This window comes from Euprymna scolopes, chromosome 23, assembly GCF_053919585.1.
Source record: "Euprymna scolopes isolate OS-2025 chromosome 23, ASM5391958v1, whole genome shotgun sequence".
NCBI classification, from domain to species: domain Eukaryota; kingdom Metazoa; phylum Mollusca; class Cephalopoda; order Sepiida; family Sepiolidae; genus Euprymna; species Euprymna scolopes.
The window spans coordinates 99,480,645-99,504,177 of record NC_136504.1 but is presented as its reverse complement, the minus strand read 5'-3'; the positions used below and the strand labels follow the sequence as shown (position 1 = coordinate 99,504,177).

At 31.2% G+C, this 23,533-nt stretch overlaps 1 protein-coding gene across 2 annotated transcripts in view; it reads right to left on the bottom strand.

Moving 5' to 3' along the window:
* The window catches only part of LOC145246061 (intermembrane lipid transfer protein VPS13A-like), a 468,532-nt gene that overhangs the window by 220,490 nt on the left and 224,509 nt on the right, over positions 1-23,533 (bottom strand). For both annotated transcript variants that reach the window (XM_080107901.1, XM_080107902.1), the window contains exons 12-24: positions 23,415-23,533; positions 20,103-20,165; positions 18,286-18,394; positions 17,535-17,635; positions 16,762-16,829; positions 15,725-15,802; positions 14,151-14,349; positions 13,002-13,060; positions 10,283-10,435; positions 9,157-9,238; positions 5,465-5,549; positions 3,041-3,158; positions 10-145 (exon numbers count right to left, since the gene is read on the bottom strand). The exon at positions 23,415-23,533 is cut by the window's right edge and continues 53 nt beyond it. In XM_080107901.1, coding sequence (XP_079964027.1) covers positions 10-145; positions 3,041-3,158; positions 5,465-5,549; positions 9,157-9,238; positions 10,283-10,435; positions 13,002-13,060; positions 14,151-14,349; positions 15,725-15,802; positions 16,762-16,829; positions 17,535-17,635; positions 18,286-18,394; positions 20,103-20,165; positions 23,415-23,533 — 1,370 coding nt within the window. The remainder of the gene's footprint in view (positions 1-9; positions 146-3,040; positions 3,159-5,464; positions 5,550-9,156; positions 9,239-10,282; positions 10,436-13,001; positions 13,061-14,150; positions 14,350-15,724; positions 15,803-16,761; positions 16,830-17,534; positions 17,636-18,285; positions 18,395-20,102; positions 20,166-23,414) is intronic.

Here is a 23,533-nt window from a genome sequence, read left to right as displayed (position 1 = left end):
AAATTTTACCTTTAAAATCTCTTCCTCAGGTGGTGGTGGCGTTGACTCTGGAGTTGGAATACTCTGCACCAACTGAAGGATCTCTTGGAGTTTGTGGTCAGAGATACAAAGACTCAGTAGTGGCAGTTCTCCAAAAGCTTTCATTCTGGTAAAAAAAAAAAAAACAAAAAAAAAAAAACAGTTTTAATATCCGTAAACAAATTTATATTTAAAATCATTGAAATGATAAGATAAAATGTTAAAAAATACTTTACAACTTCTGGGTTTGAGAGGGAAAGATGGCGGATTGCTCTCATCTTATAGAGATTTACTCGATTTATTATTACCCTTACTATTATGCTGCTTATAGATTATTACTACTATTTCTTAATTTATTATTTGATTTCAATTTGCCATGCTGTTATAATCTAACTAGCAGGACTTGTGAAAATTTTGCAGCGGACTCTTTCATATGTAATATATTGATGTTGGCATTCTGTAGATGTTCAGCGTAAATGGAGACCCCCTTGATATTATTGTAGCTCTTTTGTTAAAACTGCAAAAGTATTTAAGCTAGCAGGGACATCCAATGTAGCCCAGTCATAAAATACACTTGCAGATTTCGTATATATTACTATAGAGTCAGGTACTTGTATAGTTTAATGAAGACATAAAAAAAATGAAAATATCGAAAAAAAAAAAAAAAAAAAGTTTAAATTGTACGTATCCATTATCGAATGAAGTTCTCCGAAGAAAAATTTCACTTAGTTTCATCAAGTAGTTTTTGTTTTATATCGAAAAAAACAATTTGTTAGGATACCGAGCAAAAGGTTCGATTTTTAGGAAGGAAAGCTAGTGTTAAAGATGGGAAGGGAGTGTCGGTGCTTTAATTGGAGTTATCTCCCCGTGGCGTTTCTAACATCCAAACAAAATTTTTTTTTAAATTTCAACATGTCTGCCTTCAACGTGCTGTAATAAAAACGTGTTTTTCTGCTGTAAAAAAAAAAAAAAAAAAAAAAAAAAAAATCTACTGGATCAAATTAAGTGAAATTTTTTTCAGAGATATTCAGTTCAAATCAGTTACATTCAATATAACCTTTCGATATTTTCATTTTTTAATGTTTTGATTAAACTGTACAAGTACCTAGAGTCAATTTTCTACTGATTATTATATATTATAAAGTTGTGATTTAAAAAAAAAAAAAAAAAAAATATCCATATGATGTGTGCATCAGCTTAAATTGAAATTAAAACCTATGAAAAAAAAATATATATATAATATATATAACTTCAGCTATAATTGAAACCCAAGCCAAACTTATGAAGAATTCTTGGTAAAATTGTTACAAGAAATTATTTATTACAAGAAATTTATTACAAGAAATTATTTATTACAAGAAATTATTTATTACAAGAAATTATTTATTACAAGAAATTATTTATTACAAGAAATTATTTATTACAAGAAATTATTTATTACAAGAAATTATTTATTACAAGAAATTATTTATTACAAGAAATTATTTATTACAAGAAATTATTTATTACAAGAAATGCATGAGATGCCCAACTTCCCACATAGTACCCTTGCAGATTATGTCCCTGATAATAGCCCCCTACATCAAAGTGGCAATGTGCCTTGTTTGGGGTGAAAATGTAATTAAAAAATGGAAGTTCATAACAATTAAACAACATTCACTTGGAAGAAAAAAGATGTAAGCGTGAAAGACAAAATATCACACAGGCTATCATATCAATATATAGATTTATAAAACTATGTCTGCCTTCATTTTTTCAAAGTGCATTTCCAAGATGAAAAAATTGCAGAGCAGTATAAGGTGGGTCAAGTGATTGCATTTTTTGTAGAGCGTTCTTTTATAGTTTTTTTTTTTTTTCAGTCAGTAAAAATAGCTGCTAAGGGGTTAAAATTGAAAAATATTGGAACTTGGCAGACATAATACGACTTAAAGTGTTCTTCCATGCATGCACAAATATACGTTTATAAGTTAAAATCTGTTCAATTCTAACTACTACATATCCATCTGACTATAACTATGGGGACAGCTCAACAAGAACTTGTTTGCATTTGATTTGAAGGCTACCATCTTATATTCAACCAGAAAGCAGACCAGCAGAACAGTGTTCCACAAGCAGGCAGTTCTGGGAAAAAAGCTTTGTTCATGGAATCTGTGTTTAGATTTAGGCACAGATAGAGAGTGAGGGAATAATGGTTATAGCTAGTAAAGTGTATTTTGTGAAAGTTTGGCAAGGGGAGGACCTTAGATTGAAGCTCAGATGAGCATTTGCCATGAAAATAACGATAGAGCAGAGACAGGCTCACAATGTCTCTTCTGTGGGAAAGATGTTGCAGAGAAAAGAAAAGGGCATCACATACTAGGTTTCGGAGCCAGTTTTGAACTATTAAGGCTGGGTAGAGCACACCGAGCAGCTTCTGGCCAGATGTGACAACAGTACTTCATTTTAGGGCATACCTAGGTTTTATACAGTTAGATGAGAAACGTTAAAAAAAAATTATGTAGTACAAAAGTCTATCATCGTTTAGCCATCAATTTGAAATAAAACTACTTGATTAATTTACATGATTTTTGGTAATATACTAAGACTAAGACATATACAATTTTTTTTTTTTTTGTATATTTTTATTCACAGATGGGGAGGTGAGGGGAGGGCGTGGAGAGTTATGGACTTGCACCAGAAATACATACAAGAAAATACATTATGCTGACGTCATTTTGTACTACATAATTTTTCTGAAGAAAACTATCATCGTTTAGCCATAAAATTAAAATAAAACTACTTGATCATTTACATGATTTTTAGTATATGATATTTTCTTTCAACCACTGGGACATACCAAAAATAAAAAATTGTGTATTTTTTTTTTTATTCACAAATGGGGAGGTGAGGAGTGGGGGCGTGGAGAGTTATGTACTTGCACCAGAAATACATAAGAAAATACAAATTTTAAGCAAATAGCTCTTTCATCTTGAAGTACCCCCCCCCCAAAAAAAAATTGGCTATTTTGTTTCTATTCACTTACTTGGCTAACTGTACTTGGTTATCAAACATACATTTCTGGAAAAGAATGTTGATGGAAATTGGCCGAAGAACATGCATTGCAGATTCTCCAGCTTTTCGAGCTGATTGCCAATCTTCACCTTGAAAATAAAAAAATAAATACAAACATTAAAAATAGATTAAAAAATTAACTTAATGTGCTTTTTTGACAGAACATAATTGGAACAGTTTTTGAGGTCAGATTACAAACAGCAATAGCTTAACGTAATTTATAAATTAGTAGCAGAGCCCGTGGAAATTCCATGGTAGTTGAAAATTTTTTAAAACATGATAAAGTGAACAGAAAATAAAACAAATAATGGCGAACTTAGAACAATTTTTTTAGCAAATTCTTTAACCTTTTAAAGATAAAAAGAATTTAAAAAAAAATTTTTTTTTCAATGAAAATTCAACACTTAATACATTGATTTTTTTTTTCTTTTTTTTTTAAATTATAAAGGACAAGATATTCACTTCCAAATTTTTTTTTTAACTTAAAAAACTAATAATAGAAAACAGTCTCATTTGAAGATGACTCTTTAATTATAAAATAAAAAAATAGCCAATTTGAAATTGTAAAGTTACTTTTTTTTTTTAATTTTAAATTTCTGAAGAGGAAATGGTTTTAATGATTTTTTTTAACTGATAAAGAGCAACTATAAAAAGGGGTAATTCAGTTAATGTTTTTAGCCAATTTTTCGATATTTGTCATCTGAAGGGTCGAGCTTCAAAATGATACCGCTCTTGTGAAAATCTGTTGCCTCTGTTGAAAGTTTCAGACATGAATACAAGTGCATACGGGTTTTTCCTCCTTACAAGAATTTGATTTGCGATGATGATTTTTTGTGACACAGGACATACGGACAAGTAAATTAATATTTCAGTAAAAAGTAATAGTGGTTTTTGGAGTTTATCTGTGTTCACAAATACAAACATATTGATTAACAAAATCGGAATAGGTAGAGCACACATGATTAAGGCAATACTTTTTAGATTATCAATGCCAGTTTTAACATGCCTTATCTTTAAACTATCCATATTTCATAAATTTAACATGATATAACCTCAAAAAAAAAAAAAAAAAAAAAAAAAAAAAAAAAAAAATCATTGTACAATTTTAAAAAACAAGTAACTATTTTATAATCTACCAAAAATTACACATAAAAAGATATTCAGTATTATTATTATTATTAACTAAATTTTTTTTTGAAGTACAAATAAAATGTTTTTTCTTAGAAACATAATTTTTATTTTATTTTTTTGCAAATAAAAACAATGCATAATGAAATGCAACCACAAACACCAAATACTGACAAGTTCGTGTCACCTCTATGAACGATTTTGCAAGAGTGTAGTCAGTTTGAAAAGTCATCTACGTGCGCATGGACGCTCTACATCAATCTGAAGAGTACTGTATGTGAATGACTATTTTTGAAGCCACCCTTTTTGGGTAGAGCACTGTCTTAAAAAGGATTTCACCTGCTTCTTAATTGGCGTTAATGCAAAGCTCTCTGCTTGTTTGTTTGTAAATAAACAAACAGGTAGAGCACTGTAAAAGCAGTTAATAAACCTTTGCTTCTGGAGAGGTTGTTAAGGGGGAGGTAACCAGGGATGAATTTCAAATTCAACCAAATAAGGCGACTGGTTACTCTTGTGTTGAGCAAGTCATAAAATTTAATCTTAAAAAAATAAAACCTACTTGATTTTTGAAATATGCTATCTTTGTTCCATGACAAGTACATACATAAAGATGTTTTTGCATTTTCTTTACTTAAAATTTTCACTATAAGTGTATGTCTAAATAAGCACCCAATGTTTTGTGCATTTAAACCAGGAATCGGATATCTTCAAACAACCTGATCTGGGAGCACCAGACCAAGTTTAGTGACAATTGGTCAAATGATGTGGACACTACGCTGTGCAAAAAAAAACTTGACAGCAAGCAATCTTTACTTTGGTGTAGGCATTAAATTGTTAAAAAAAAAAATTAAGAAAGCATTTTTTTATATATATTACATGAAATATTTAATAGAATTCGAACTGTATATTGATATTGTATCAATAATGTAACTATCTTCTAGAATATGTTTTTCTTTTTTTTAAAAGGTTTAGTTGAGAAGATACTTTTAAAAAGGAGATAATACAAGGCTAACAGTCAAACTGAAAATTATGCAGGCAGTCAAATGGAATCAGTTTTAGTTTTATCAATTGCAGAGTGGAGAATACACTTTGCAAGAATAGTATCTGGTTGATAGTATCAGGTTTGTAGAGTCAGAATGAGTCTCAGGTTTTGAAAAGAAGTTGACTTTGTAAAGACGCTAAGAGTTGCAATTGGATCTCGACAGTGAATATTGAAAGATGTTTATAAAAAAAAAAAAAAAAATGAACCAAACACTTTATTCCTTACCTGGATGTACCAACATCATTTGGATATTGTTTAGTTTGATATTGAATTTATCGTATGCAGATTGAAGCAATTGTTCCACACTTGCCTAAAAAAGAAAATGGAAAAAAAAAATTGGTAACATAAAAGTCCAAAAGTCAAAATGATCAACTGCAGTTGAGGTCAACTCTAAGTTTTACGTTTCTGAATTTGTAAGATGAGAATTGATATTATAATATTCGGATTATGGTTCTCATCTTGAGTGTTACTTTTACAATGTTTCAGCCGTTGTAAATGCTGATCTCTTGTCGTACCTGGCAATCTGCATGGAATCCTTTAATTCATGTTTTCATTATGTGGAAGAACTAAGTAATTCGCCATTGTATTCCTCACATCGCTCGGATTGAACCTTTAGCCTCCACAAGAGCATCACTTACAACTTAATTTTATCAAGTACTTCATCTGTTATGCCATAGATCCTTGCAAATGGAACATAAGCGATAAAGTACTTGGAGGTTGACGGTTCAATACTCAGTGCAGACGATATGAAGAAAACAATTGCGAATTACTTAAGATTTCTACCCAATCATGGCTAATGGAATAAGAACATGCTATCCTTGTGGATTAAATAAAGGGTTTCATTCAAAATTCTCTACTGATTCCAAAGTTCAACAAGATACACCTGAAGAATGTCGGAGGTTAAAGCGGTCAAAAAGTTGTGAAAATAACACTCAAGAGGAGAACAGTAATCTGAATAATCCAAATATAATGACTGTTTTTTGGTTGGCAAGACTTCAAGTAGAAAGAACCTGTCTGAGGTGATGCTGCCAGTGTGTGTGTGTGTGTGTTTGCGGATGGAGGACCGATGTGCACAATGTAGTTGGTTGGTTGTTTTACGGCATATCAACCTTTTTCAGGTTATTTAATGCCGAATCTAGTTATTTTGAGGAACGATTTTAAACGTATATATTTCTTTTTTTTTTTTAAGTCAGATTCTATTTAACCCATAGTTGGAACCCTAACAGGTACTACCACTCCGGTTCAGAGTGGACCTGGGAGTAATGGCAATTAAAGGGTGGCTCCACACTCCCCAAGGCCCGCAAGGTGGGGCCTCACCATCGGATATAGTTTTAGGCCATATCCAGGACCGCACAATGTAGTGAGATGAGCTGTCCATCTACGTGTCTTTCTCTCTCATATATACACAAGTAGTCTGTCTTCGGTGACAGATTCTATTTTTAAAATAAACATTTTTTCATGAATCTACATTGGTGCAAACGATTGAATAGCACTTAAAAGGATTACAGACGACCCATGATGGAAATCATGGAACACCGTGATTTCACAGGACGGGTTAGAGTTGTTGTTGCCAATAGGTGTGTGTGTGTGTGTGTATTGGGGGAGTAAGGAGAGGGAGGAGCACCGTGCATAATGTAGCGAGATGGACTGTCCATCTATGTGTCTTTCTCTCTCGTGTATATACAAGTAGTCCGTAGCTCTGCTGTCTTCGGCGACTCCTATTTTTAAATAAAATGTCTTTTCATAAATCAACGCTGGTGTGAGCTTGAGTAACACGTAAAAGCGTTAGAGATGAATAAAAAGGTGAATTTTATGTGTTTTTAATCATGCATTTTGGGTTAAGAAATGCTGCATCTTTCAGTGGATAAGGTTACTTTAGGTCTCAATTTCGTCATTACATATATCGATGGCCCTATAAAGGCCCGTTTTTCTCTAGAACAAAATATTGAATATTTAAACCTTTTTTTCTGAGTTTAATGTTATGATGAGCATGTTTGGATGAAAAAGTTTCAGTGACATTTAAGGGTTAGAGATGACAGCAAATGGAAGTCAGAAAACCACATGATTTACGAGTAAAGATTTTGTTTTTGGACTGGTAAGATTTCAAGCAGAAAGGACAGGTGTGCGTGGGGGGTTTTCATATGCACAATGTAACGTAATGGGTTGTCCATCTATGTCTTTTTCTCCCATGTATACACAAGTAGCCCGTAGCTTTGATATCGTCTATAACTTATTAATAAAAAAAAATTTTTTTTAAAACTAAACCCTAGTCTTTTTCAGAAATCAACATCGGCATAAAAGTGGTTTTCTATCTGCAGACAAGCAACAACATGGTTTTCATGACGGAGAAACAGGTGTGTTGTAACGTTATTACTTTTAAAATGGATCAAACATTGTATATAGACTTACAAAGAAAAAACTTTAACATGGACTTCTTTTTTAGGTGAAAGAAAAGCTTGAATTTGGAAGTTGTCGACATGTATTTACAACACAACAGGTTCGTACTTTGTTTTCCTGATCAGATAGCAGTCCTTTGTTTTTAGCTACAATCTGCCTGTTGGTTCACTTGGTCTTTTGTGCCCTAATTTTGTTGAATTGAATTTTTTGTACGTTTTTTTATGTTCAATTTTTTCTTTCTCAATAAAATATATAAACAAGATCAAAGTGTAGTATCTGTTCTTCAGACGCTGCACTTCATTTTCTTGTTCTCTTTCGGTGGAGGAGAAATCCTTCACGACTGAGACAATTTTTATTTTTGTACCTTTTCTCCACGTTAAAAAACGACCCTGGTGTCTAACTCTGTCCCGTGGGGGAGGCATAGTAAATAGGTACAATCTGCCTGTTGTGTTGCACTAATTCTTTAAGATCCACTGGTTGTCTGGCTCCTTTTTGAAGGGGTCTGAGGAGACTTACATGATTGTCAAGCGTTACCTTTCAATTGCCACACATTTTTTTCTTTTTCTTTCAATTTTGATGCACACACACACATATATATATATATATATATATATATACACACACTTTCCATTCCACGATGTTATGCTCATGCCACAGCTTAAATGCTGATGAAATATTAACTTCGCACGCGAGTCGTCAACATCCGTATGTGACCGGACAATTTAAACATGAAACTATCGACTAAGTTACAGTGTGATGTTTTGTACAAGTGAAAAAATTTTAAAAAATCTTTCAGATGTTCTGCAAATTGCGGTTCCAAATGAGGAAACAAAATTAAAGTTTTGCACATTAGATCCAGAACGTAAAAACTGCTTTAATTAAATTTTATTAACTTAAGTTAACAAAATTTAATTCAAGCATTTTTTTTTTTAAAAACTATTATAGAAAAAGTATGGTGCGACTCCACTATAATAGCAAAATTCGGAGAGGAGGGATGGTATCTACTTATTTTTTCAATTTTAACTAAAAGCAATGATATTGACTTAACTGACATGTCATAAGTACTTCAATATTACTGCATTATTTAGAAAAAACGAGTTTTTAATCTTTATTGTAAAATACGCCTGCCATATTTCTTTGGGTGTACATGACATAAGAGAAGTAACTGTTATGCAAAAACAAGGTATCCATTATTATTCATTATTATTAATTATTATTCATTATTATTAACACAATTTATTAAAAAAAAAATAGCTACATGCTATTTACTTCCTCTTAGAACTCTCCGGTGTTTTTAAGCCAAACATTTCATTTTCCACTAATTTTCATCAAAAAATGTTTTCTTTAATAATTTTTTCTTCTACCTTATCGTTTGTTTTTGTAATTTTTGGATATATTCATTACTGTAAAATAATTAAGTAGAAACCATTAGTTTGCCTTGAAATTCAATATTTTGATATAATAGTGTATTTGCACCAAAAGTATTTTTTGTTCATTTTAACAACAATCTTCATACAAACCTCTTTTTGGTCAAATTCAGATTTGTTTTTTTCACTATTTACTGTGAAATTACCCAGGTCCAAGATAAGTCGTCGTGCATTCCTAAACAAAGATAGAGAAAAAAAATAATGCGTTTATATTTTCCTCAGATAAAATAAAAACCAATGTACGTCAGTATCTAAAATGTTTAAAGAAATGAATGTTCAGTGAAAATACAGAATAGTTAACACCTATAACTTAAATAAAAACCACAATTTATATCAAATGCATTAGAATAAGATTTTGTAGAAGAAAAATTAGTGCTTATCCAGAATTCCCCACCTCTCCCATGAAAAAACAAAAATAAAGAAAATTTGTATGATGCATGAGCCCATGTCAGAAAGAGCATACCACACCAAAAATCAGATTAATCAAATAGTTTTCTTTTTATAATGAAAATAATTTCTATGCAAATTTGAGTTGTTACAATGCCCCCCCTCTCATCCTGTCATATGTAAAGAATTGTTTTCTAAAATCTTACAACTTTGAATTATTTGAAGTTATCTCCCTTGTTCCTTCAGTTTGTTTTCAAGATAGCATTGCAAAATGGTCAATCCATAATCATAAAATTTTTTTTTTTATTTAAAAAATTACTTGATCAATTTACATGATTTTTTGTGTACAATATTTTGTCACATCTAAGCAGATTTTTCTTTATTTTTGTTTTCCAGAAGGGAAAATTCTGGACCAGCACTGAAAAAATTATTGAAGAAAAAAGAAAAAAATGTTCTAAAAATTGAATCGAGGTTGATTAGGTAGAGACTATGACTCTAATGCATTTGATATAAATTATTTTTATTTTATAAATTAGAGTGTTAACTTCACCATACTTCTACACATGTTCCTCAACATTATTTTATGGAAGACCAAAATTTTTAAATTCAATTTATAAGTGATAAGAATTGTGTTATCAAGCATGTGGCGAAGTATGCACATAAGTTACTGAATCGATTCAATTGAAGTAGAAAAATACAAATGCAAGAGTTTTTTTTTTTTTTTTTTAAGAGAATGACAAATCTTAAATGAAAGCCTTTGAATATTTGCAGTAAATAATCTATCAAGGAAATTGCATCCCCCAAATTATGCAAAAGATTAAGTTATACATACTTGCGGTTAAATCCTCCTTCTGGTACGATCACATAGGATGACTTTAGATCAACAACAATGTCTGTAAATTTGTGTTGTTCAATCGCATGTTTTAAACCTGTAGTAGACATTTGTTTCACTTCATTGAACTTTGCCATTGCTGCCTGGGAAAGCCTGCAAACGAAAAGAAAATACAGTAATACTAAATTAGTAGAAGCACCTTTATATATATATATATATATATATATATATAGGCAGCATATTTTCTCTATGGCATATTTCATTAAATAAAATAGACATTTTATTTTGTTTATTAATTCTGTTTTTGATCCTTTCCAACTTCTGAACAAGCTATACATGCGTGCCCCCCCCCTCTGATACTGCAATTACAGGTTCATGCCTTCCAATAAAAATTAGGCAATAGATCTAATTGGATTGTAACTGAACAGATTACATAGTCTGTGATAATATCCATTAGGCAATCATGCAAGCTCTAGTGTTGAAGTATTTGTATGAATTAAATCAACTGTTCGTATGCAATAGACAATAAAAATCATATCTAACAATATCATAAAATTATGTCATCAAATATTGTGTAAATATTAATCAGTTTGAATCATAATATTAAAAAAAACAAAAAAAAAAACAAGCCGCGTGTGCGTGGTCCCTCCTAAAGTGACAATGATATATATAATTGCTGCAATATTTTTGATATAATTAAAATGGTAGGATTCCAAAACATTGGAAGGTTGTATTTCGATAGGGGGTGATATAAGAATTGACCAATAAAAATCGAGCTGCTTTCTGCTATCAACCAATCAGAAACCGGAATTATTCTATAAAATATGCCAGATCTTTTAGAATTCCCACACAATTTTTTGTGTCCACACAAGGAATTTTGCTCCTTGTCTGCAAGCTTTTACAATTCAAGAATTCTACAGATTAGGGTTTCCCATTGGATGGCCATTCTTCATTTTAGTTTTTACAATTCAAAACTTCTCTGGATTGAACAACTACCATTTTGTTAAGATTTCTCATGAAACTTAAATGGTTTACAATACAATTACAGGTAACACTTGTATCTACAGGCTAAAAAATTCAGAGAATTTTCATTGTATTTATATAATAAATCTCAATGACTAGAACTATTTACTTGCCGTAAACATTTAAAAAAACATATGGCTACACATTTAAAAACAGGTTTCAGTCACAAATTTAATAAGTCTGATTTTATATTAGCTTGCTTAATCTGAATTTCACAGGGTTCAAGGTGGAAACTTAACGTTATGTATGATGAAAAAATATTTTGAATTTAATCATATGACCATTAAATATTCTTTATTGGTTTTAGGATCTCAGGCTTATTAAAGCTGTGATTGAAACATGTTTTTAAATATGTAGCCAAATTATGTTTTAGAAATAATGCTTTATGACAAATATATAGATATATATATTTTTTTAAAGTATATATTGAAGAACTATGGTTACATTCCAAAGAGATTATATAAATTTTATAATTAAATAAGTTATTAATTCCCAGAATATATTAAATACTTAGACATGAAGCTTAACTGTTAATTCTTTGTGAAACAGAACTTATACATTTTAATTGAGCATCCACTATAACTATGCAATTTCTACAGCTACATATATATATATATATATATATATATATAAAAGCGAAAATGTATGTATGTATGTACGCTTTTCCTCGATGTCCACAAAAGGCTTCTTTCAGAGAAGCGCTTGCTCGGTTCACAACTTCTTAAAACTTTTTATATCATCTATAAGTTGTAATATCTCGCACTTAACCACGGAGCTCGCCTGTCTATTTAATTTTATTGACTTTCAAACGTTAATTATTCCACATTTCCCCGCATCGACACGTGTTACATTCGGTTTTCGGTATAAACAAAAAGCGAAACTCGACTCTAATCACAGGCCGAAAGCCAGTTGTCTCAAGAGAGCTAAGTAACGTTTGTCCAATGTCGACTTCGTCATATCAAACTAGCTTTCATTTCGCTCCTCCTAATAAACAGGGAGCGGGTTTTTAAAAACAAACAAACCGATTTATTGACCTCATTCAAAACTGTCCCGCACAAAATGCTGACTGCTGAATACCTATCGCCGTCACGTCAATCAAAAACGCGCACCTAGTTTTTTTTTTAACACTTTACTATTTTCCAACTGCGCGTCGTGAAGGCTTCGTTTTTTTTTTCCACATTTTCGTTTTTTTTTCACATACCCCGAAAAACACCCGGGCAACGCCGGGTACCCCTCGCTAGTAATCTATAAAACAGAGCTATTAATATTGGACAAGAAGGAAAGAGAAGCAACCTTAGAAATTAGTGTCCTCCCAAGGATGCCGAGTTAAACAGGGCTGAGAGGGAAAAGATAACATACCAAGGTCTTATGTGTAACATGAAAATAAACTTTAATCCAAGAAAGATTTACATCATTCCAGGAATTAAAGTAGCAATCAGACTAATGAAAAAAAAACAAAAAAACTGGCAAATATACCTGGTGAACCAAGTGCAAGAAAGATACAAACAATTGCACTTAAAGAGAGGGTTAGAATATTAAAAAAATATCATTTGGTTGGAATGTATGAGATAGCGGGTGAAGGTCTGGCATCCGGTAGAATGCTGCATCCCCAGCTAAAACTAACAATTAAAAAGACACTGTCATGGTACTAATTCATGAAATAAGGCAAAAGTAAAACTAGAGGAGGATTCCTTACTGTTTAAGATAAACAGATTCTGGTGGTTTGAAGAACACGGCAAGCGAATTGACAGTGATCTGGAAAGAGAAAAGCAAAACATGTCAATAGCAAAAAAAGAAAAAACATTTTTCACTTTCAAAGTTAAAAAAAAAAAAGAGAAGGAAGGAAGTATATTAATTTTTCAATTGACCAAATGTTTTCTCAAATGTAAAAAAGAAACAAGCCGAGCATGCAGGGTCCTCCTCCATGAGTGAAAAGTTTATTTTCACCATGACTAATGTTTGTGCAAAATTTTTTTGAAAAATCCAAGATGTGGTTATTGAGAAAAGTATGAATGGATGAATGATGTGGGGACAATTTTACCACTATAATGGCCCCTATGGTTATCCCTAGAGTTATTCCAGAAAATTTGTTCTGGCAAAAATTTACTTTCACCATGACTAATGTTTGAACAAATTTAAGAAAAAAAAGAAAAAATTGAGAAAAGCACAAACAAATGAACAGAAGTGAATTACTAGGTCCAATCCCTCCTTTGTTGGGGTACCAAGAAAAAAAAAAAAAAAACAACGAAGTAAAAAAGGGTGGAAAAAAAAAAAAAGAAAAGGAACCCAAAAAAAAAAAAAAAAAAGGAACCAAAAAAAAAGAAAAAGAACCAAAAAAAAGAAAAGGAACCAAAAAAACAAAAAAAAGGAACCAAAAAAACAAAAAAAAGGAACCAAAAAAACAAAAAAAAGGAACCAAAAAAACAAAAAAAAGGAACCAAAAAAACAAAAAAAAGGAACTAAAAAACAAAAAAAGAACCAAAAAACAAAAAAAGGAACCAAAAAACAAAAAAAGGAACCAAAAAAAAGAAAAGGAACCAAAAAAAAAGGAACCAAAAAAAAAGAAAAAAGGAACCAAAAAAAAAAAAAAAGAAATAGGAACCAAAAAAAAAGAAAAAGGAACAAAAAAAAAAAAAAAAGAGAAAGGAACAAAAAAAAAAAGAAAAAGGAACAAAAAAAAAAGAAAAAGGAACAAAAAAAAAAGAAAAAGGAACAAAAAAAAAAAAAAGAAAAAGGAACCAAAAAAGAAAAAAAGAAAAAGGAACCAAAAAAAGAACCACTTATAAAAAGGAGTTAAATGGAAGAAGACGGAAAAGGACAACATCCTGTTTTTCTTTCAACTTACCGCATCATAGATTATCTGCAAGGGCTGGGAACTGACGACTACTCTGGTATCACAACTTCCATCTAAAGGGTTGGTTTCAAATTTAATGGTCAAAAGATGAGTATCATCGTTTTCTATCACCTTGGAAGACATCATTTTGGGGATCAGTTTATTTTGTGGTGAACCGAAAATTGTCAATTGGTCCATTGTAGCATCAACACTACAAGTTGAAATGAGAATAAGAAATGGGAGTAGAAAAGGTGATAAAGAAAATTATTGAGTATATCTACTATTATATAAAAGGAACTGCGCATGTGAGAGTTCCTATGAACTCTGAAATGGCTGGGCCAAAGTTTTTAGTTTCACACGAATGTGTTTGGAAGTGTTTTGTATTGGAATGTGCCTGATAAGTCTTGAAAATCGATAATCAAAACAATCCGATTAAAGAAGGAAGTTTGATTTTGACCAAAGTTAACACTTTTATATAACCTAACATCACAAGTGCATGCGAGAAGTTTCATCATCGCACGATCAGTAAGGCCTTGTCTATAAAATCAACTGTAGATTCTTCAAGACAGGGGCACATTCAAAATGAATGTTTCTTTTTAGAGCACAACTGAACCATGATAATTGACATTTAACTTTAGTTCAAGTAATCATGTAAAAATAATTTCATAAAAATAAAAAGTTGGTTCTTTGACAAGACAAGGGCGCATTCGAAATGAATGTTTAGGGCACAATCGAATCATGATAGTTAAAATGCAAAAGTCAAGTAAGTGAAACCATTATTTACAGATAATTTTATAAAATCAACGGTAGATTCTCTACAGTGCAATGTAGACTACAATGTATTATAGACTAAGTCACTGGAGGAAGGCATATTAAGCTTCCTTTGGTTACACTGCAGGAGGGGGGTCCCTTACTAGAGCAGGCAATCAATTGATTTGATTAAAAAAAAAAAAATTGTGATTTCACCAATTTCAATGACAATAAAAATATGGGAGGGTGGAATATTTGTTGATCAATATTCAATCTCAAACAACATCGGGTCTCTTCGCCAGTATATATATATATATATATATATATATATTATATAAAATAAAACTGTATTCATTATAGGGCTCCTATCTATAGGATTCAATCTATCTAGAGAGGCACACATTCAACTGCCTCAGTAGCTCTCACCAGAACCAACTGCCTTCTCTCTGATGGTCAACACCAACTCCTCCGCTATCTCTTTCGGGGTCTCTCCATACTCAACTGACTCTGGCCTTTTGTTGGTGGTCATTGTTTAGCCACCCATTTACTAAAGATAAACATCGAACTGGTATCCAGACATTGTTTCTCTCCCAAAGCCAATTCCAGCATGACTTTTTCATTAAATGAGGCTCTTACTTTTTCAAACAAAGAAAATATCTCTTGGGTGGTCAGACACTGGCCAGAGATGTTTTCAGCTCTCTGCACCCTCTCTTTCTCCGCCAAGCATCTAGCAACTGTACATTTGCCACCTACATACATTAGCAAAACATACTGCACAGCATGTTTACATTGTTAAGAGATAATATGCTATAGCAAAGAAAGAAATTTATACTTACAGGAGAGCATTCGCAGCAGGTCGTTGAGCAATGGACGAAATTACTTCATTCAGTTGAAGTTTCATTATGTCAACATTACTGTAAAAACAAATTTTTTATGTATTTGTATTAGTATAGGCATGTTAACATTACCTTCAGATCAAATAAATGGAGAAAAAAATTATGCTTGTGTAGATGAGAGATTTTTTTTTTTTTTTTTTTTTTTTAAACCAACACATTTCAAGTAGAATCATTATGTACTTGCAAGTCATGTCAAAATTAGTATAAATTTCCAAAAAATATAATTCAGTAGAAAAATAATTACAAGTAAAAATAAAATTTATTGAATTATTGAGTTTTGTTTTCATGTGGAGCCAGTTGTTTAATTCAGTATGACAAGTTGACTTGATTTACATTAAGGGTCCACCATTTTTAAACAAACAGAACACAATTATGACTACTTTTTAAATTTAAAATACTCCTAGCAGATCTACTTGAAAACTTTTCACAATTTTTTAAATTTATACTTATTTTGGCATGTAACAATGTTTTCATCTAAAATGCACTGACCTCCAATCGATGGTTCCCCCTTGCCAAACTTTCACATAAAACACTCGACTAGCTACAACTACAATAAATGATTTCCCCCTCTATCAAAATGCAGATTACATGAACAAAGCTTCTTTCCCAGAACTGCTCGTCTTGTGGAACACTGTTCCACTGTCCTGCTTCCCTGTTGAATACATGGTGGTCTTCAAATGCAATGTAAACAAATTTTTGTTGAGCAGTCCTCATAAATAATCAAATTCTATCCAATTTATACCATTAACGATTACTACACTACGACCTTACATTCAGTAATCCTAATCCTCGAGCGGTTTTTGGGCCTTGATAAGGACTATAAAAAAAAAAAAAAAAAAAAAAATCACCACTCTACATAAGCACCAAAAATTCAATTTCAAAGAAACTCATTAAACTTTAATCAAATTTACAAGAGATTAAATAAAATGTACAATATCATAATTGCATTGGAATATCAAAGAAACAAAAATACTCACTTGTTTTTATCATCTTTGATGCTAATGGCTAAGGAATTGAGTTTTGTTACAAGTTGGACGGCTACATACTGGAAGTGAAAAAAAAAAAAAAAAAAAATATTTTCAAATTGAAAATGAATCACAGTTTAGTTGCTTTGTCTTATGGCACATCAACCCTTTTCAAGTTATCTAATATTGAATCCAGTCATTTTGGTAAGTTTTTATGCTTCAATTTCTTTAGACTTTCAAATATTAAGTTAAAACTACAAAAAATTAAAAAATCATCCATTAAAAAAATTGGTACTTCTATATATAAAAACACACATGTGAAATATGGCAGTTATAAATAAAATAACAGGAAAACTTTCCAAATTACTGGTGGCTGTAAAATATTAAGCTATACTGAAAGTTATGGAAAAATTATCCAGTAAAATTTTGATTAAAAATAAAATTTCAAAGTAGCAATTTTACACTTGATTGTCTTGAATTATTTCCAAGTAAAAACTTTTGACCTCGATCACCATTCTTTTTTTTCTTTGGCATCATTTGTAAGGTGTCGGATAGAATTTGAATTTATTAGATAAAAAATAAAAAATACTAGAATAATTTCCATAGATTTCAGCGTATGTTAATATTTTTCCGCCCTAACAAGCAAGTAACTCTTAAAGAATTATTGCTATTTTATTTATAACTGCCATAATTTACGTGCGCGTTTACATATGTCTTAAGAGGATTACTAAATCGTATATTTTTTACTATTGGCCATCAAAACATAATTGCATGGAATTGTTCACCTCTTTAGGATAGACGCTAATGCTTTCATTCTCCTCATATCCAATTGCCCCATAAAGTCTGGCTTTCTCTTCTGGTGTGTACAATTCATAGAACTGATCCTCTGTAACAAAAAGAAAATTTTAGATAAGCATTTAAAGATATTGTTTCATTTCAATATTCATTTTTTTTTTTTTTATTAGAAATTAATGTTTAAGAACATCTTTACCTTTACTAAGCCATGATCATAAAACCGTTAGCAATAGACAGAGACTACTAAGCTAATTAGGAAATGCATAAAACTTATGTATTGACTATCATGATATTCCTAACTCTAAAAATATGACAGTGATACATGTTCATTCACACAATTCTGAGGCAGCATGTTCAGGACTGCAGAACACAATGCGAAAGGAGATCACCAGTACATCTGACCACTGGTTACAAGAAATTAAGGTAGGAAATTAAATCAATAGAAATTGAATTGATTTTTAAATACAGGGTGTTTCAAAAGTCTTGGGAACATAATGATTTTTAATAACTAGTAATGTTCCCAAGACTTTTGAAACACCCTGTATAATCTAACTTATCATCAAGTGGTTTTCAATCTTGATAAAAGATGACCATTCAGCAAAAAGAAAAAAATGGACAAGTCCATGATTCCAAATAGGGAGTAACAGGTAATAACGTTTGTATTAATTATAAACATAATTTTTATTAAAAATTTCAGATATTTGATGAATTGTAGCTTAAAACAATTGTTTTTTTCCTTACGTATTCCTTTGTTCTCTGTCTTGTCAACACTAGGTTGTTTTGTGCCCCACCATCCACTGAACCAACCACCTTGTTGTTCATTAGCCTTTTCTGCTCCCAGCTTGGCAGCCTGCAAATCAAAGTTTTAGAAATGAAGAAAACTAATATATAATATTTTTTTAAGTATATATTCCTAACAATATAGTCACAATAAAAACAAATAAGCTCAATAAATCTGTTTCTGGCTTCAGAGTATATCTACTAGTAAGTTAGTTTCTAATGACCAAAGCAAAGAATCAGTCTAATCTTAATTGATTTATTATACAAGTTAGAAAAGCATTTCATCCAAGACATGAAAATTGCTAAACTAAATGTTTTTACTATAGGCTTTAAAAATAAAGGTACAAGATTCAATTTGAAATTTATTTATCTTCAAAGTGCACTTTTATAAATTTTACAAAGTAAGGTATAAAAATTTAATTTAAATTGAATCAAAAAATTACCTTAGATTTATTTTATGTAATGTACATTCTGTTGCACTTAAAAAAAAAAATCATTGAAAATTTTATATCTATATCATTAATTGCTAGAAACATAATGTTTTTAAATTGTATCTTATCTTTTTTAAGATTATATTTTAAAACTCTCCTCTCTATTTCAGTTTGCATTTCTCCTCACACCACAACTAATTTTTTTTGCAACCCTCTCTTTGTAATACAGGTCTGAATGAGAAAATCTGAATTTCTTTTTTACAAAAACTTTAAAATAACTTTTTTTAGATTAAATTTTTTAAAACTTCTTTCAGAATAGAAAATCTTTAAAATTTAATAAGGAACATATTTCATATAGGTTTCATTAACAAATATTCAGTACATAACGAGAAAAATAGAGATGAAAATTTCAAAAGGACTGTATAACTGGTTACGGTCAATAGTAGTCCTCGCCAGCGAAAGTCTTTTTTATTGTTATTCTATTATTATTTAAAACATTTTGTGTCCTGCTCTTTCGCGCGAGGACTAAATTTAGGCAAATGACTATATTTTCTTATTTATTGTTGGTTTTATGCAGAATATGGCCTGTGCTATTTTTTTTTTTTTTTTAGATAGGATTTCAAAATTGAATTCAATTTTGAAATCTTATTAAATTGTTAGATAAAAGTACAGAATAGTTAAAAAGCCCACCCCATGTAAAGAACAGATTTCTAAATAACATTATTTTAATATGCTCCATGTTCTATATAAGTACCCTATTGTCTTGTATGAGTTTAATCATCTGAGCCAATATCATGGTGAAATAGGTGTAAGGTACGAATTTTATCAAAATCAGAATCCTGAGTCTGATCTGAAATGGAAGACCTATATCAAAATCACCCGAAAAATGGTTGCGTCATTCTACCACTCCAGTCAGTATCTCACTCCTGATGCAATCTTTTACCTGTATTAGAACAAAATACGTCCTAAAATGGAGTACTGTTGCCACATCTGGGCAGGAGCTGCTCAGAGGTTTGTCTGAGCTTCAATCGATGGTCCCATCTTGCCTTCATAAAAAAAAAACAACACTTGTCTAGCTTCAACCACCATCAACGATTTCTTACTCCCATCTGTGGAACTGTTCCGCTGGCCTGCTTTCCGGCTGTGTATAATATGGTTGTCTTCACGTCCAATGTTGTTTTATTACACCGTCTTAAATACAAAAGATCACCTTCATCCCTCTTAGGAAATGAACAATGCAACCTTCCTAATAATCAATTCAAAAACGCAGCAAAGTGGGATCCCAGCCTATGAACAGCAACAAAACTGCTCTAGGTTCCCCTCACAAATGTGTAACTTTCAACTTACCTCCACATCTGCTTGTTGCCTCATTAACAAAATACTGAAAACATCCAGTGATTTTTCGCATTCCTGAAAAAAATAAAAAAATAAAAATAAAAAATAAAATTATATACCAAAGACAAAGTTTGAAAAATCCTATTCACAAAGAATTAAAACTTTTCTATATAATATTTAAATAGAAACAGTAGATGTATGTAGGTATGTGTGTAAATATTTAACTGCTAAACTCTTGAACTACTGGTCACATAATACTGAAATTAACAGGAAATAGTAATAGAATGGTTTATAGTGAGTAAAATCTTGGTTTACCTTTGTTTGAACAGATTAATTGATAAGTTGAAATGCAAAATGTTTATTTCAACTTGCCATTTCTATTAGCATAAACTAATAACTAAAAGTGGTTTAATTTTATAACTCTTATCTATTGAGTTAGCTCAAACAGTAGCGAATGTGGCTGGAACACTAAATGTTTTAGTTTCGATTCTAGTTGATGGCACTAAAGTTATTTTTTTAAGCTTTTGAAATCAGTGCTTGTCTATATATATATATTAAATATAGAATTGGTTCTCTAATAATAAATAGAGAATCTGCAAGAATTAAAATATATAAATTTATGACTGGCATGATCAGGCATCTCCCCCTCCTCGTTTAAAACAAAATTCTAATTTACTTTATTATTTAATAGGTTTGTATTTATCCTTGTAAAACTATCCTGAAACAAGTTTGGGTAGAAGTAAACTCAGGTTATGATTTTGTTTGTTACTGTGCATCATGAGAAGTGTGGTAACCGTGTAGAAAGGCATAGAAATAAACGGGCACGGTTGGCATGTGCTTGCTGCAGGGAAACAGTGACATGTGAACCTGGAACTTTTCAGATACAAAAATAAGGCAATTATGCAAATTTAGGTGCTGTTGGAAGTCTGACGTGGCAGTTTAAAAAGGCAGAGTTTTTTGCTTGACAAACGACGTCTTTTGGTTTTTGGATGCTATCTTGTTTGCGTGTTATTTTGTTGTTGGTTAGGCCGCCTTTCTACTCTCATTAAATTAATTTTAAGGAAAGTAGATAATTAATAACTTAATTGTTAACACTACTTGAAGAACGGCGATATTGTAGTCGACCAAAGAGAAGCCTTGTTGGGAAGCTTTTGTAAAGAAACTTTGGTTATGAAGGTTCTGTTTAGTCTGAATGGTTAAGTGTGACAGACCAATGAACCATGCATTTAAAAAATTTTTCATTGATTGGAGGCAATTGATTAAGCAAGACACTATCAAATTACCAATGAAAAGCTAATGACAAAACATTTAATTAAGATTAAAAAAAATAAGTAAAATTGAATCCTACTTACTGGGTAAGACCCTGTGGCATGACAGCTGAAGTGCTAATTAAAATCCAGTTCTAAACGACACTTTTCTTAGGGTTAATGATTCAATTCTCAGTGCGGGCAATACAAAAAAGATACAATTATAAATTAGGACGTCTATGTGGTCATGGTTGACGGAAGGTAAGCATATTACCCTTATAGATTAAATATAAAATCCACTGTACAAATTGCTGAGTTAGACAGGAAGATTTGAGTGTTTGATGTAATGCTTCCATTTAATAAATAAACACAATTCTTACTTCCTCATAAATTTGATTTTCTTAGTTAAAAAAAAAAAAAAAAAAAAAAGAAAGACCATTGTGAGACAAAAAAAATAGCACAAAAGTAATCTGCCTCAAGCGTTTTTTTTTTTTTTTTTAAACCAACCAATTAATTTACCTAACTGAATTAGGAATTAATTGGCTCAATACATCTTCAAATCATGTGACTTGTAAGGCTTTCATATCTACAAAGACTTAACTTTTCTAAAATAAAATTCTAATTTACTTTATTATTAAAAAAAACAATTTGTTTCGTAATTTTTTAAATAAATTGGAGTAAAAGTACACTCATGTTAATGTTTTTATTCAATATTATTCAGAAAGCCATTAAGCGGAGATGGGCTGTTTACTATTATACACATATTCAACTTAAATTATTGGATTCAACTAAGGGGCTCTTATATAGAATTCAACCTAATAAAAAAAAATTTTAAAAAAATACAGGAAAAGTTTTATGATGGCTGTATCTGTCACAGAACAAAAATATCAGATTCCAAAAGTCACATAAATTGATTTTTTTTCTTTTTCATCATCATCATGACGGGCTCCTTGCCCAGATCAATGTGACTCTTCCTCTCCAGAGTTTCCTGTCTTCCATCAGTTGTCTCAGATCTTCAGGTTCACAGTTGGCGTCGTGTTCTATTTGTTGGATGTACGTGGATCTAGGTCGTCCTCTGCTTGCGCGTCCGTGTTGTGGAGTCCATCACTCACCAATTCATGCTTGCTCCTCAGACAATGACCGGCAAATCGTAGGCGTCTTTCTCTGATGGTATTAGATATGGCAGGTAGATTGCCATAAAGTTGCTGCTTCGTGGGATGATTTTGGCAAAATATATTTAATATTGTTCTTAGCATACGGGTGTATGTGCCGTCTAGTTTTCTTTCAATTTTTTGGTGAGTGGCTAGGTTGTAAACAAGGACAGACTCTACCACTGCCCTGAAGAACTGCCTTTTCAGTTTGTCAGCCAGTCTCGAAGTCCATTTTGAGATTTTCTTTTCCATTTAATAAATAAACACCATTCTTACTTCCTCATAAAATTTGATTTTCTTAGTTAAAAAACTACTTGATCAATTTACACGATTTTTGGAATAACATTTTCGTTCCATAACTGATATATACATTGTAAAGATTTTTCTGTATTTTTTTTTTTTTTTTTTTTTTTTTAAGTTTAATTCTAGACTTGCACCACCTTAGGCTTCAACAATGGCAGCTTATGATCTGAACATTTCCCTTCCATTTAATATAGTGGATTTACATACACAATTCTTGCTTCCTTTAAGTCCAATGTAAACATCTCTTTAAGTAATCAAATTAGATCTAATTTTCACTACTAATGATTACTATGGTATTGTCCCAATGACTTGTACACTCGCTAACCCTTATCCTTGAGTGGCCTCTGGGCCTTGATAAATGACTCCTTTGTAAAAAAAAAAATAAAAAAAATAAAATAAAAATAAAAAAAAGAGATGGATACAAGTTATGCTACACTTTTGCCTTGAGCAATGTCAGGTAATCCTGCTAATCCCTGACCTTCAGAATAGGTCAGAAATAAGAAAAAGAAAATGTCAAAGGAGGTAGGAAGAGGGGTTGAAAAATCTATGCTGAAGATATATATTGAGACCCGCCCCCCCCTCACAAAAAAAAAATAAATAAAAAGAAAAATTAGGATATTGACCTCGAGTACTTTTGTGACATTAGCAGCGACTTTTTTGTTGGAAAGTTTCTTAATGTAGAATTCTCTGTATTTTTTCATTGTATCTCTGTGTTTCTTGATGTGTTCCCAGGAGAACATTC